Source organism: Callithrix jacchus, chromosome 5, assembly GCF_049354715.1.
Source record: "Callithrix jacchus isolate 240 chromosome 5, calJac240_pri, whole genome shotgun sequence".
NCBI classification, from domain to species: domain Eukaryota; kingdom Metazoa; phylum Chordata; class Mammalia; order Primates; family Cebidae; genus Callithrix; species Callithrix jacchus.
In genome coordinates, this window is record NC_133506.1 from 133,785,642 (window position 1) to 133,801,894 (window position 16,253).

At 39.4% G+C, this 16,253-nt stretch overlaps 1 protein-coding gene across 17 annotated transcripts in view; it reads left to right on the plus strand.

The window, feature by feature from the left end:
* TNRC6C (trinucleotide repeat containing adaptor 6C) overlaps positions 1–16,253 on the plus strand; it is a 147,731-nt gene that overhangs the window by 37,684 nt on the left and 93,794 nt on the right. For 12 of the 17 annotated variants that reach the window (XM_054256537.2, XM_035301894.3, XM_054256544.2 and 9 more), the window contains exons 2-4: positions 13,244–13,343; positions 14,126–14,147; positions 14,449–14,490. In XM_054256537.2, the coding sequence (XP_054112512.1) occupies positions 13,244–13,343; positions 14,126–14,147; positions 14,449–14,490 (164 nt within the window). Of the gene's footprint in view, positions 1–13,243; positions 13,344–14,125; positions 14,148–14,448; positions 14,491–16,253 lie in introns of those variants that run through there. The other 5 variants (XM_054256538.2, XM_078374742.1, XM_078374748.1 and 2 more) reach the window with 2 other exon arrangements.

The window sequence follows — 16,253 nt, forward strand, 5'->3', positions numbered from 1 at the left end:
CAGGCTGGAGTGCAATGGTGTGATCTCGGCTCACAAGCAACCTCTGCCTCCAGGATTCAGGTGATTCTCCTGCCTCAGCCTCAGCCTCCTGAGTAGCTGGGATTACAGGCACCTCCCACCACGCCTGGCTAATTTTTGTATTTTTAGTAGAGACAGGGTTTCACCATGATGGCCAGGCTGGTCTTGAACTCCTGACCTCAGCTGATTCACCTACCTCTGCCTCCCAGAGTCCTGGGATTACAGGCTTGAAGCCACCGCATCTGGCCCTATCACTTTTTTTTTATTTGAAAAGAAATCAGAAAGCCAAAAGGTGGCAGTTAGCAGTATATTTACTTTATGAGAGTAATAGGAAACATTTGCTTCTTGAGATTGGTATATGAACATAGTATTAGATGTACAGTTCATACAGGTTGTACGCTTTCAATTTGAGTTTTTGATTTAAGATAGTAATTTCCGGGAAGTTGTTTAAGGTACAGAAACAACAAGCTATAACTAATAAATACTTGTTAGTGTACGAAGTACGGGACTATGCAGGTCACGGTCTCAAATGTAATCTCAGTTCGTTCTAGTAATCAGTATACTGCTTTGTGTTTGTTAAATGAATGACTGAAGACTGAACTTAATTAGAACACTTTTCTTTCCTTATTAAGATCTAAACTTTTGTGGGGGTGGGCAGCATCTGAACCTGTTGTGTGCTTGAAAACAGATAATTAAAATGTTTTTTCATTTATTGATATTTTTCAGGTAAGTTTTCCTCAACATTTATGAAATTTAAGTTTTTACATTTCACATTTTTAATATGAAATATCAGCAAGCTTCTTAGTACCTGTGGGTGTTTTTTCCTGCACCAATATAATCAGTCACTTTTTTTTCTACTTTGTTTCATTATAGAAACTATTGGCTGGGCACAGTGTCTCATGCCTATAATTCCAGCACTTTGGGAGGCAGAGGTGGGTAGGTCACCTGAGCTGAGGAGTTTGAGACCAACCTGGACAACATGGTGAAACCCCATCTTTACTAAAAATACAAAAATTAGCTGGGTGGGCATGATGGTGTATGGTGAAGCCTCTTCTCTACTAAAAATACAAAAAAAATAGCTGGGCGTGGTGGTACCCGCCTGTAATCCCAGCTACTCGGGCTGGGGCAGGAGAATCACTCCTTTGCCAACCTTCGGGAGGCGAAGGTTGCAGTGAGCCAAGATCGTGTCATTGCACTCCAGCCTGGGTGACAGATTGAGACTGTCTCAAAAAAAGAAGCTATTTAGGCAGACATTCATGTCCTTTATCAGCTTATTACTCTAGTGTAAACCCCTGAAACTCTCCTACTATCCTCACATGCAAACCTGGGTTTCACTGATGTTTCTGGATCAAGGGGCTAGGTATCATCTCTTTTTATCTTTGATTTGTCTCTTTTGCAGATTGCCATTAAACTATTTCTGCCCAGGTCTTGTATGCTCACCTGCTCTCCCAAATTCAAACCTGACTTTGAGCACAAGTTAGTTTAATGGTCTTCTGAAACGGAATCCACACAGTTAACAGTCCTTTTAGTTCACAGAATTACAAAACCTTTGAATAGAAGGCTACCCAGGGGATCATCTGCAGTCCACTTCTCATATCGATAACTGTCCCAGGGCCTGCTTCATTACTTCAGTAACTGGCTGATGCTTATATGGTGCTGGGACTTTGTTCTTTCTTTTTTGTAATCATGAAGGAGAACTTTTTCTAAACTTGCCCAAATATGCCACAAGTTTCAGAACACAGACATACCATGGAGTTTTAAAAAAACAGGCAAATACCAAATTCAAGGAAAAAATAACTCTTTCCCTCCATCTGTCAGGGTTGATGTTTCAGGTCTTTCTACTATGAATTAAATATAGCTTGTTGTTTTATACTTTGATGTAATTTATTCATTTAGGCACATTTGTGAATTTTATTTATTAATTGATGTGACAGTATTTAGAAGTCTCCAGTTTATTGGCAGGATTGAGATAAGTTCTAATTTATGGGCTCCTCCATCAGTCAAGAGAGAGAAACCATACAGTGATGTGAACAGGGAGAGTTTACTGTCAAGAATTGTCAACTGTAATGGGATTAGAATAATGAGGGGTTGGCTAGTCAGAGTAAGGAAAGCCTTGGAGAATGCAGGAATAGCACAAATAAGAAATAAGTAGGAGACCGCTGCCCCTGGCCTGAGATGGAACATCTGGTGAGATCACAGCCATGGCTCTCAGGGAGGCAGAGAAGTCACTGTGATGCTGTGTTGACAGAACTTGAAAGCAGTTCATGGGAAAGCATCTCACCAGAGGCACTGTGCTACAAAACTGCCTGTGCAGGGGTGGTAACATGGCTGGAGTGTGACTGCAGAAGCCTGCCAGGGAGCCCTCCGGCCAGGAGGCAAAACTCTTCTCCCACTGTGTCTCTGGTGCCCTGGCTGAACATCATGCCAGCTGGCAGAGGAAAAACAGTTAAAGGTCACAGATCCATTTTCAGAGCAGGCAAAAAGCGGTTTGGCGCTGAGAGGCAGTAAATTCCCCATCTCCAAACTCCTTAGTAGTTTTTTGGGAAAAGCATTACGTTTATCAGTGGTTACACAGTACCTATTCCTAAGATTTCTAGCAAACTGAAATCCTGAGCATTGTTAACAACCGCTCTAACGCATAGGCCAGGATGTACCAGCAAGGACTACTGTATCAGAAAGATTGGAGGTTTTCTTCTATTATTTTAGCACATTTAAAGTACACACACACACACACACACACACGTGTGTGTGTCATTATATAATTGACTGTGAAAGTAGAGTGCTATTAAAATTACACTGTCATTTTCTGACTTAATTTAAGGTGACTTTAAACTCAGAAATGAAGAAAATGTTTCACAACATGGTACTTAAAACTCCCATACTTCTAGAGTGGACAACACAGCAAGACTCTGTCTCCACAAAAAAATTTAAAAATTAGCCAGGCATGGTTATGTGTGCCTGTAGTCCCAGCTACACAAGATTCTGAGGTGGGAGGGTTGCTTGAGCCCAGGAGTTCAAGGCTGCAGTGAGCTACGATTACACCACTGCACTTTAACCTGGGAGAAAGAGCGAGATCCTTTCTCAAAAACACCAATCCTCCCATATTTGTAATGGACATGTTAATACAGTAATACTAAAGTAATTATGTTAATATAGTAATACTAAAGTAATTTTTAGACTAGTAAAACTGTTTACTGAACCTACTTAAGACAATTCATAATCAAATAATGCTGCAGCCATTCATTGCTTACTGAGTAAGCCTAGGTTTAAATAGATTGTTGATAAACTGCATCATCAGGAGTCTTTGGTTACAGGCAGTGGGAAGCAACTGTATAATTTAAGGGGGAAAAAAGAAGGAACATTTGGAAGGATGTGAGGGTAGATGACAAAATTTCAGGACAAGCTGAAAAACCAAGACATAACCGTGCAGCCTAGAGAATCTAGGCAGCAGGTACTGATGGCAGGTTTTGTAGGGCACAGTCTCAGTGCGGTGAATCCGCTCCAGCTGTCTGCCACTTCAATTCAGAGTTCCCATTCCAAGATGTGTCTTGACTGGCCTAGTATGAGTCTCATGCTCACCCCTTGGTCAGAGGAGGGCAAAGCACTGAGATTCCAGGCTGCAAAAACAACTTATTCCTGGACTCAAAGGGCATATCTGATGGACAGTTAGTTTTCCTCTTCATTTCTTAGTTCCCTTCTTTGGTGTTGGCTTCATTTTTGGGCTCGCTCTGGTGGAAAGGTAGTTACAGTAACTTCCAGCGCTCGGATTCTGTTTGGTTCACTTCCATTGTCATCCCTGGATCTAAGCACTGTGGCCTAGGGGATACTGTGCCCTTCCATTAGTCAGGCACATAATGCATCCCTGGAGCCACTGGCCCTAAAAGTCCACAGATTGTGGGTGAGAGGAAAATGAGGATACTGATACCAATGGCAGGAGGAAAGGAAGCTGAGTGGCCAAGTAACGGATACAGTTCATCAACCTTGTTTCGCAGAGACAGCCAACCAAAATGAGAAGCGTCACTTGTTCTGTGATAAAAAGCCAAATGGAAGAAGATACTTTAGAAAGACATTGCTAAAACAAGGAAATGGAATAGCTATGTCAGTGGCTAGACAAGAAGCACCATAAGATGTTTAAAAGGTGAGAAGCAATAGATGCCATTTCTTAAGATGTGTGGTCAGTTCAGGCTGCAATAGCTCCATACTGGGCTGCTGGATTTTGTGTTTTGTTTTAGTCATAATAGTGAGTCTTGAGAATTAAATCTTGGGGCTGAAGTCTGTACTAACTCTAAAATGAAAATCATATCAAGGTTCCTTTGACATAACTGGGGCCAACTGATTTTATCATACTTCTCTTTGGTCACCATGATTCTTCACCACCCTTCCAAATTATAGGTCCCTGCTGTCATCTTTTCCTAACCAGTAATCAAATCCCAGTGCTGCTCTGAGGTTTCCTCATCCTTTTCTGCAGATCTTGCCCCCGTGCCTTATGGTGCATGGTTGTCTGGTTAATAAGACCTTTATCTTTAGCCCTGTACCCTCCTCAGTGCCCCCCAACACATACCTTCTTCATTTCATTGAAACCCCACTTCTCATCAGGCCAGGAGTCAGGGTCAGGGGGAGACACAAGGGAAGATTCAGCATTCTCCTGAACCCTTCCCACCATAAACATTTATCATTTTGTTTAATTTTGTTTTCTGTCATTCCTTTTGTTCACTTTTTTGAAGTTTAGCTGTAATATAATTCACTCTCTGGTGTACAATTATGTGAGTTCTAACAAGTGCATACAACCATATAACTACCATCACATAAAGATGCAGTATAATTCCATTGCCCAACAAACCAGCTCCCCGTACTGCCCCTTTGTGGCCGGTCCCTTCCTCCTCCTGACAGTTGCTGGTCTATTTTCAGTTCCTACAATTTTGCCTTTTCCAGACTATTATATAAATGGACCCTATGCAACGTAGCCTTTTGAGTTTGGCTGCTTACATTTAGTATACGTTATGTCCAGGTGCAGTTTTCTTTGAGTATATCTTGTTTGGTATTCACAGAGCTTTTTGAATTGATAAATTTATGTATATCACCAAATGTGGAAAGTTTTTCACCACTATTTCATCAAATATTTTTTTCTTCACTAATCTTCCTTCTTCACCTCTGGGCCTCCAGTGACATGACTGTTGGGCCTGGGACTCTGTTCATGCTTTTTCAGTCTCTTTGTTTTCCAGATTGTATAGTTACTATTTCTCTGTTAAGTTAATATACTCTTTCTTCTTTCGTGTCCATTCTTCTCTTGAGCCTATTCAGTGACGTTTTTAATTCAGAAGTTTTAGTTTCTTGGTTCTAAATTTTTATTTGTTTATATTTTATTGTTATATTTTTCTACTGTGAACTCTGTATTCCCACTTGTTCAAGTGTATATATCTTTATTTGCCTCCTGGAGCATAGTTACAATAACTGCTTTAAAGCCGTTGTCTGATAATTCCAAAACTTGAGTCATCTGGCCATTGGTGTCTATTGTCTTTTGCCCTGACGGTTGGCCGCATAGTCTGGTTCTTTGTATGAGGAGACATTTTAGACTTTATCATGGACATTTTGAATATGTGATATAGACTGTGAGTACTATCAGACTCCTCTAGAGAATGTTGGTTTTTTGGAGTATGTTTGAATTCAAGTTGTTGGAAGTAACAAAAAAAAAATGAGAGAGAGAGAACGTTGGTTTTGTTGTTTTGTTTTTATTTTAGCAGGCGATCAACCTGGTTAGGTTCAGGGGTTCCAATGTCAGTTCAGTACTAGGCTCTCACTATGCTGCTTGGGGCCATGGGCTATTGACATCGGAGTTCAGATCTCAGAGCCTTTGTTGCACTGTTTGCACTGTTTTGGTTCTGCATTTATGGGATTCCATAAATGCATAACTCAGAGGTGAACCCCAAATGGTAAAGGTTTGTACGCAGAACTGGGGGAGTCCCTTTTCCAGCTGATTTCTCTCTGGGATACATCCCGCTCATGGGTGCTCCTTTTCTTAGTCTTCTGCTGAGAAAGATGGGGTTTCTCTCCATTGTAGGTGTCAGTGGCACACCTGCTACAGCACGGCTGTGATGGGGGCCCACCCCCTGGGTTTGAGAGAAGGAAATGAGAAAGTCACCCCTACACAGATTGCCTTCCCTACATTTTAACTCCTCTCACCAAACCACCTACTTTTGTTACTTTTCATTAATTTTGTTTATATTGTACTTTGTCCAGTTTTTTTGTTGTTGTAATTGGCAGGAGAGAGAGGCTATAGCTTGCATAATCCATCTTGCCCAGCCCCAAAAGGCCTGAATCAATCACTACCTAGTTTGGTTTTTTATGCTGCATGACAAATACCACTAAATGTAGTGGCCTTAAGCAGTGCACATCTATTGCGTGATTTCTGTGAGTTCAGGAGGCTGCACTCACCTGGGCCTTCTGTAAAGCTGTGCAGTCAAGGCCAGGGCTAGGTTTTCATCTGGAGGCTCTGCTGGGGAGCAGTTGGCATCCAGGCTTCCTCAGGCTGCTTGCTGAATGCGGTTCCTTGCAGCAGTAGGATTCATAACAGCTTGTTTCTTCAAAGCCAGCAGCCAAGAGGGAGACTCTAAAGCCAGTCAGCCAGAAAGTTGGAGTCTTATGTAACACAGCCAGGAAGTGGCATACACCTTTGCCATACTCAAATGGTTAGAAGCAAGTCACTAATCTCTGTCATATGCCACGGGAAGGGATCGTACAAAATTGTGGAAATCAGAAGACCATGGAGTCTGTCAACCACAGGTCTTCTTCCCAACTCCTGGTCCTGTTGGTCAGAGCCATTTGGCAATGAGTTGCCTTTTCCACTCCAAGTCCAGGTGTCATGCTGAGTGACTTAAGCATTCTCACAGGTAGTCCATCTGATATACTGGCTTACAGACTTTGGACCTTCTGTATACCAGTGACTTTATTTTACTTTAGAACCCAGTCCTTGTGACTCTAATATTCTGTTTCTTTCCATAGTCTATAGAGTCTTAAATATAATTAAAGCTTTATCTTGTCTTTCCTTTTAGATTTTATGCTCAAGGCTGAGACTATTTTGTCTTACCCTTCTCATACTGCCCACAAAGGTCTAGCAAATATTTCCTGCTCATAGCAGGTAGTCAAACACATGTTGTAAATTAAGACCTTAACTATTTCTATGACAACTGCATAGCATACCATTTCCGTCCCCTTCTCTTTTTAATTTTGTCTGATAACATTTTACCAGCCCTTCCTAACATAAACACTGAAAGGAAATTCTAATTGAATTAGTCAGTTTCAAAATAGTGGCATGTAACACATGCTTGCTTTCTCTCTCTCTCTCTCTCTCTCCCCCCCCTCCCCCCCTTCTCTGTCCCTTACACACACACACACACACACGTATGCGAATATTTCGATAACATGACATTGGAGTCTAGCCAGTATAAATTCAGAGTATAGGCTCTGGTGTTCTTTGTAGGTGAGACTGAGAATGAGAAACATTTACAATTTCTGGTACCTAAACCTCAAAGACAAAAACGGGCCCCTGCCCTCTTATTGAATTCTCTTCTTTTACAAATACAGCAAATAATCAACTAACAAAAAGACTGGTAATTTGTAACATTTTTCATCCAGAATAGTTTTGCATGAGGTGGCTGGATTCTCTACCTACCTACGTAGTTTGACCTTTTGAATCATTATTTATCTTTCTCCATCAAACCCTCTGAAAAAGAAAAAACATTGTTTGATTTATTTTAGGAAAATCTACAGTTTAACTAGGAACACTGAAATGATACCCACAGAGGCTCACTTGTGGGAAATCTTCTTCTCACCCTTTCCTCCTCCTAGCCGCCTCCAAAATATGAGTGTTGCTCCTTTTTCTACCCAGAGCCTCCTAATCTTGTGATTGCTAAATTATTTGAGAATAAAACAAACAAATGGAAAACCCAGGTTATTAAAAAATGTTTTCTTTCTAGTAAAACTCAGTACAGAGGGATCCTTTATAGTATGCCTCACCATATGAGATATCCAATTTATATCCAATTTGGCCCTTCAGACTTGCTCTGGGCCCAGCAGTTGAATCCATATCAGATTTCCTCCTTACCTAGTTCCCATTGCTACTGAAACATAAGCTGAAATGCCAATCGAAGGATGCTGTTCTCTTCAGCAGAGCTGTGTACGACAGCTGGAGTTCTTTGTAGTGGCAGTAAACTGGAAATGAAGTGAATATGTATGAATAGAAGAATGACTGAATAATACGATAACATTCACACAGTGATACATTATGGAGCCATTAGAAATAACAGATTGGATCTGTCAGTGGGGGAGGGGGAGAGGAGGGAGATCCTCCTTCCCTACAAGTATTGAATGAGAAGAGCAAGATGCAAGGAAGTTTATGTAACATAATCCCAGTTATGCCAATAATGAGCTGATAAAATCTTTGTAAAAATGTATAAGTATATATGTTTTCATATAATTACATGAGCAGGGACAAAAACACAGATAGGAACTGGGTGATTTTAACGTGGGTCATGGGGGGAGCAGATAGTTGGCATGGATATGGAAGAGGGAGCAAGAGTGGACAAGAGATGCCAAGCATGTCAGAAATAGGAAAGCAAATTGTCATCCACAGGGGTGTGTGGGGGGAGCATAAGATTATATTTACAAATGTATGTTAATCATGTATTTAAATGTAATTTTAAAAAGAAAAAGTTCTGTGATGAAAAAGTGAAATTCTCCCAGCGTGGCCATTCCTTTTCTTTGTTATTCTTGCTTCTTGACTTATAAATTTATTTTACAACTTAGAAAAAATACAAATTGACTGTTTAATTGATACATTTGTTTTTTCCTCTTTGAATAGGTGAAAACACTTTTCAAATCCAAGTGTGTATTCTTAGTAACTCTGCAAGGTAGATAGTAACTTTTTAAGTACTACTTGATCATGTCAGAAAATACAGTTTCTCTTGAAAGTATACTTACAGAAGATTTTCTCTACTGTAAATTTCAGCTGAGATTATATACCAGAAATTGGTACCAGAAATGCCCTGAAGTGTAACACATTCTTCTCAGGGACGCAGAAGAGAAGAGAGTCCTCCTACCAAGGCACTTATAGCCCAGAGGACAGGGGAAGCTCATAATTTCATTTAAAGCCAGAACATGTGGCTTCTCTGACTGTAACAGAAAGATAACCTTATAAGCAGGAGGCCAGCGCCCAGGCAGATGTAGATGTTCATCTTGTCATATTCTCACTTCATTTTGTACATATTGCTGTTGTAATAGTGATGATTGTTTTACTCATTTATGTGAATATCCTTGAAAGTATATGTATTCTTACCTTGCTTCCTGCTATAATCCCAGAGCACTTAACAAAGCTGTTGTTTAGGCTGGATGCGGTGGCTCACACCTGTAATCCCAGCATTTTGGGAGTCTAAGGTGGGAGTATCACTTGACGCCAGGAGTTCAAGACTAGCCTGGACTAACATAGTACAACTCCATCTCTGTTTATAAAAATAAACAAAGCTATTGTTTAGACATTATTTATTAAATGAATCAGTCCCTGCCTCCATCCTTCTTCTCATCCCTGGTGCTTACCACAATAAATAGCACATGTTAGCTGTATAGTTTCTTGATGATTGAATTAGTAGACGTGTGAGATGGACTTGAGGTGTAGGCTCTTTAGGAAAAGAACTGATTAAAATAGCTCCGAGGAAAATGGAAGAGTCGGGAAGTAGAAAGATTTGGTGAGGACAAAGAACAGGTGCTGTGGAAATAGTGATAAGAATAGGAAGTTATGGTCAGAATGCAGGATAGTTGCATCTACAATTTCAGCAGTGGAGCAATTCTGGGTGGTTAGGGTCTAGTAGCTAATACTATAGATAAAGCACCCTGGTGATCGAGGGGATGGGGGGAACTGCATATTTTGGCATTTGAGGCTGTACTAGTAAAACTGCCAGTTCCCTACCTAATATACTAGTAAAACTGCCAGTTCCCTACCTAATATCTCTAACGCAAAACCCACTGTGAAGGAAATCCAGCCCATACATACAAAGCTCCTAAGTGGAATTTCAGTGCCTGAACAGACAACCAAGGATTACTACACAGTTGAGGAAAGGCTTTCAGATCAGAGAGCCTCTAAGGGAAGAAGAATCCAGAAAAAAAACAAAGATATGCAGAAAACTTAGACGATTTTCAGAAAAAAGAATAGAGATGATTTTGCATACCTAAAACAAGAAAAGGGTGTTGTGGAAAAGGAGCATTCAAGAGCGCAAGAAAGTTTTCAGCAATTTTAAAGATCACAATAAAAAACTCAGTAGAAGGATTAGAAGATCAAGTTGAATCAAGCACCCTCAAAATAGAAGCAATAACAAAGAGTAGAAAACAGTCACTGCACCTGGCCACGTTTACAGATTCTTTATAAGGCAAATGCCGTTTATGGATTTGACTTAAAATAGTGATGCAGGTAAGAGCCAAACCCACAGTCATCATTACAGGAATTAAACTGTTAAGGTCTCAAATTAGGCTGGATTTGGTGGCTCACACCTGTAATACCAGCACTTTGGGAGGCCAAGTTGGGCAGGTAACTTGAGGTTAGGAGTTTGAGTCCAGTATGGGCAACATGCGAAACCCTGTCTCTACAAAAAATACAAAAATTAGCCGGGCGTGGTGGCATACGCCTGTAACCCCGGCTACTTGGGAGGGGTTGAGGTGGGATGATGGCTTGAGCCTAGGAGGTGGAGATTGCAGTGAACCAAGATTGTGCCACTGCACTCCAGCCTGGGCTACAGAGACCCTGTCTTTAAAAAAAAAAAAGGTCAAGAAATAGCAACCTTAGGCATACCATGTAGAGATGGGAACAAACTTAGCCTCCCCATGCATATTGCAGTATATCATTAAGTGGAAAATGAACAGGGCAAAAAAGAATAAATAATATGAAATATATATATGTAGTTATAGAAGTTTCTTAAAGATATCAAAAAACTATTTCTAAAGGAAAAATGTGATTAGATGTTGATTTTTTTTAAAAAATTATTAATGAAAAATAGCAGAAATTGAACACCGAAGATTGAAGCTAGAAGAGATTACTGCTAGCTAGGGGGACATTAGAGAAACTTTGTCAAAGGGTAAACACCTGAATTAGGCTTTGTCATTACACACGAACATAGGTAGGAAAGTGTAAGATCTCATAGCTACACGGGCTCTTTATTTACAGCGTTCTATCTTACCATTAACTGTGTTGCTGGAGGAATAGCTAGCTCTAACTGATGTGTAGATCAATAGAATTAAGCAACAATCATGTTAATTCCATTTATTAAATATCCTTTAAAACACAGCTTGTACTTGTCTACTTTATTAAGCTTAGTATTGGGAGATAGCTTAAGGATCTCACTGTGCTGTAGATTAAGTGGGCAGTTACTGTGTGCTTGGTTTGTGCCCACTTTTCCCCTAGATTTTTGCTTCAGTCATCACTCCTAAGAGTTGCCTGTCCCTTATAAAAAGGTTGTTAAGTGCAGTTTCTTAGGGTTACTGTGCCTTTTAACATGAAAACTTTCCTGGAAAGTATCATCTAAAATAATGAAGAATCACTTTCCAAACTGGATACTTGTGCACACCTCCTTTAAAAACGTTTCTCAACCTTGATTGAAAATGGAGTCACATCTAGAAAGAAGCTTTAAAAAACTGCCAGTGCTTGAGTTCCATTCCCAGAGATTTCCCTGACATGGGTTGCAGACATTGGCTATTTTTGAAGCTTTTCAGGTAATTCTGAAGGACAAAGACTGAGACCTACTGTTTAAAGAAAAATACTCATTAAGACATACCCACCACTATGTAATTTAAATTATTTTTATTATGATGGTTACTTAAATATGGATAAACTAACATTAGATTGAAATTCCTTATGCATGTAGTTATATAGAAAACACATTTACGCATTAAAAACAAACTGAAATTAATAGATTCAAAACATAGATGGATAGATGATGATGTTTTGTTAATACTTTTGTGTGTTTTTCCTTCTGCATGGTCTGTTAAATCCTTCCCACCTTTATCAGTCTGGGTCCATTTGGGATTTTGAAACCACACAGTGTGTTTAAAACAAGGAAAGTTTAATATGAGGAATAATAAAACTGTGAGAAAAGGGTAACTCTAGAAAACTATATGGTACCTAGGTCTGAGAGAAGTGCCCAAGGAAGGACCAACTTTGGAAGGAAGCCCCCTTCAAGGCTAGGGAGGATCACAAGGGACAACTCTGTGGATGGGGTGAGTGGCAGGAGACCTGGGCCCTCGGTGTCTATGTTGAGATGGTCATGAGAAGGTGACGCTAGACCACACCAGAACCACAAGGTTGCTGAGAAACCACCCATGCTGGGCCCATAGCTGGAGCCATTGCAGGGTGGCCTCACACCTACATGCCTACCCTCACTCCTCTTAGCAGCTAGAAACAGAAGGGCACTTTCCTCCTGCAGTGTCCCTAGGGTGCCCTCTACTGAGAAAGCTCCACATTGTACTCACTGAAAGGAGAAATGTTTAAAGGAACTCAGTTATTATCACAGAGCAAATGTTTAAGAGTGACTTTGGAGCAAATAGTCAATGAATCAATCACTGGCATAACACCCTATGCCAGCCAAACTCTCTTTCAAGTTTTCAGCGCTAGCTCATAGGCTGCTGTGACCTCTTCTGAGCAAAATTGCTCTATGTTGTGTTCCAGTGTATCTTCATAGTAGCTCACCGTGCTGTATGGGAATCTTCGTTTTTTTTTTTTTTAAATTAGCTTATCAAATAAACACAATTATAGTGTACCTAAGAATCACCTCCAAAGATTCTGATTTGGTTGTGCTAGGGTGGAAACTAGGAATCTACGTTTTTAATAGGCACCCCAATGATTCTAATGATGGTGGTCCCTGAGGTAGCACTTTGAGTAATATACCGGTCGGTATTTCTCAAATACATACTGGGGGCTGGACTGTAGAAGCTGTATCTTATGCGATATTGTGCCCTTATCCCCAACACAATGTCTCATGATAGGTTGGTGCTGTGCAGTGGGGGCTGAATGTAAGACAACCAGTCACTGACTTACTGCTGTGCTGTTGGGAAGTATCCCTTTCTAATACCTCAGAGTGTCCTTCTGTATCCCATATGCGAAATTCTGACTTAAGACTTTCAGCAGCTAATGCTTTTTAATTTTTTGACTTAACATGATCATTATACTTACACTAGTTTTCTTTAATAGGGAGAAAGAGCAAGAAACACAAGAAGAGGAACGTTTGATGGAAGAAAAGAAAAAGAAAAAGCAGGAAGAAAAGAAAAAGAAGGAAGGTGCTCAGAAAAAGGTTTGCTTAAAGTTTCTACTTCATTGTCTTTGTATCATTGTGTGTCTCATTTGTATCATCATAACCCTTACATGACAAAGTTTCATTCTGTTACTTTTTAAACCAATATGCCAAGTCTATGATTAGCAAATAATAGATACCCTACTGGTGAAATAAATACAGGTGACAGCCATATATTTCTAACTTGGAACTAGGCATATTAGAGCTGTGTTTTAAAGAAGCCGTGTTTTGGTTTGTGGTGGTAAAGTGTGTCCATGTTTTCTACTTAAAATGAACTGTCCCGAACAGCCATGTCCAATAAATGAAGAAAGGGCCATTCAAGTGATCTTATTAGAAAAGTTAGAAATAATTTTTTTTTTTTTTTGCAGCTTTGGCAAATGTTCTTTTACAAATCCTATTAGTAAAGATTAAAAATAAAAGCCCTACTGTAAACTTTATAGTCAAGCTCAAATTTTATGGCATTTAAAATACCAAGTTATGCCATTTGTCTTTGTTCTTCCTAGTTTAACATATCTTGTAGTTTAAACTGTTTGCTTGTCAGAGGCTGTTAAAATTATAGCACTTAAATGAGCTCCAGATAGAATTTTTTGCCTTTAGGTTAATATTGTCGTGTAATCAGTGGCACATAGACAGCTACACATTTTTCCCACTAATTATAATAAATTAACTGGGCAAAAACTCATTTTTAAAATTTTCAGTTAAAAGTTTGCTTATAAACGTTCATAGATGTGTATATTCTATACATTATTATTCCTAAAGAGTTTCTTTTTTTTTTCCCCCAGGCTGCTGATCAAAAAACCAAAGGTAAGTTTATTTATATTTGGGGGGGTATATTTACGGCAGTATCAAAATTTTTATGATCTAAGCCTGCCTTTGAAACTACTCTTTATTATTCATTGTGAAATTCCTCATTTATCACTGGTTTTACATCTGCATCTCACTGGCATTTGGTTAATCTAAAAATGCCTGAAAAATGTTGTGTTAGCTTTTCAAACAGTGCTTTTAAATTTTCTTTTGGTTCATTTCCACCAAACAGGACTGAACTGATAAAGTTGATTCAGTTTGAATAAGAACAACCAAAGGATATCTGCATTTTTTTTTTTAGGTTCCAGTGTGTCTTTGCCAGCTATCCTTTATGATAAAAAAGGTATATTCTTTCTGGGTTCCCTCTTTGCTTATTGATATGTAAAAGATTTCTCTTTGTATCCTCCATGTCCAGAATTTGCTGGTTTTTATAAAAGGTGTTGGTGGAAACACGCATTTCTTGCTGTAACTCAGGCATCCTGTGATGTGCTAGAGATTCAGAATAATGAACTGAAAGCCACACTCAAGCCTCTTCATGTTATACATGTATGTTTAGTTATTTTCCAGTGGCTAAGAGCGCACACTCAGGAGTTACATACACTAACTCTGTTTAATTTGGGACAAGTTACTCCATTTCTTTAAGCTTCAGGTATCTCATATTTAAAATGAGAAAGGTAGTGAATGGTTCCTACATCATAAAGCTGTTATAAAGACCAAATCAATACAATTGTCAATTAAAAATAAAATGTAAAAAAAAGACTAATTGAGATCATGCAGGAAAATGGCTGAGTACCTAGCATATAATTGGTGCTCAGTAAAAAGGTTTGCTATAACTGTTATTCTGAAGTTTTTGTTTTCCACTGGATCACATGTACACAGCTGTACATGTAGACACATGCACTCTCACAGCTAATACTCTACTTTTGTGTGACATTTTATAGTTTTCAAAGTCTAGGTTATGTATATTATCTCATCTGAACTTCATAGTTGAACAGGAAAGGAATTTGTTTACCGGTAATCTACCATGAGTTAAGAGGCTGGTTCTTGGTTAAGAACCAGTTAGTGGTAAAGACAAGACTTGAGGGAGCCCAGATCTCTGAACCTCTAGACTAGAGTCACATGAAGAGAGGGAGTTAATGTTCAATGAATATTAAAAAGCAGCATAGCAAAAAAGACATTTTTCTCTCATACTCTCAGAAGCACTGTGAATTTACATAATACTTTTCCAGAAGGGCCCAAAAGGGTTATGGTACATAGTTGTATTTGAATATATGATCTTGAATGGAAACAATGGTTTCTAACAATTGTCATTTCAAAATATAGAATTATCTGTTCTGGATCATCCGTCTTTTCTTCTTTTTTCTTTTCAATATTTTGGGTTTTTCAGTCTGATTCAGCACTGTTACAGTCTTTGTCGTTGTCATTGCTTTCTCCTCAAGTAGTAACAAATTGCTTATTACTGAATAGTGATTGTGAATTACGGTGTCCCGCCACTTTACGCGGAGCTATTATTTTCTATTACTGTTCTGATGAGAAATTTCTCTCTCTTTTTTTGAGACATACCCTTGCTCTGTCACCCAGGCTGGAGTGCAGTGGCACAGTCTCGGCTCACTGAAACCTCTGCCTCTCAGGTTCAGGTGATTTTCCTGCCTCAGCCCGCCTAGTAGCTCGGATTACAGACTCGCACCACCACAGCTGGCTAATTTTTTGTATTTTTGGTAGAGACTGGATTTTGCCAGGCTGGCCAGGCTGGTCTTGAACTGCTGACCTCAAATGATCTGCTCCTGCTTGGCCTGCCAAAGTGCTGGAATTACAGTTGTGAGCCACTGTGCCCAGCCTCTGTTGAGAATTTTTATTGCTGACTCTAAACGCTACTGGATTTTTCTCTTCTCTTCCTATATCCTCTAAAATACTGTTCCTTTGGGTACAGTTTATCAGTAGCTGCTAACTAGCCTTAGGATGGGTTGTAATAATAATTAATGTCTTTCTAAACAAAAAATGCTTTTTGAATTATAAATAATGTAACAGTACTGCTAGGTAATTCATTGATGAATATTAGCAGCATCAAGGTTTATGTTTATCTCAGACTCTACATTATTACTGGTT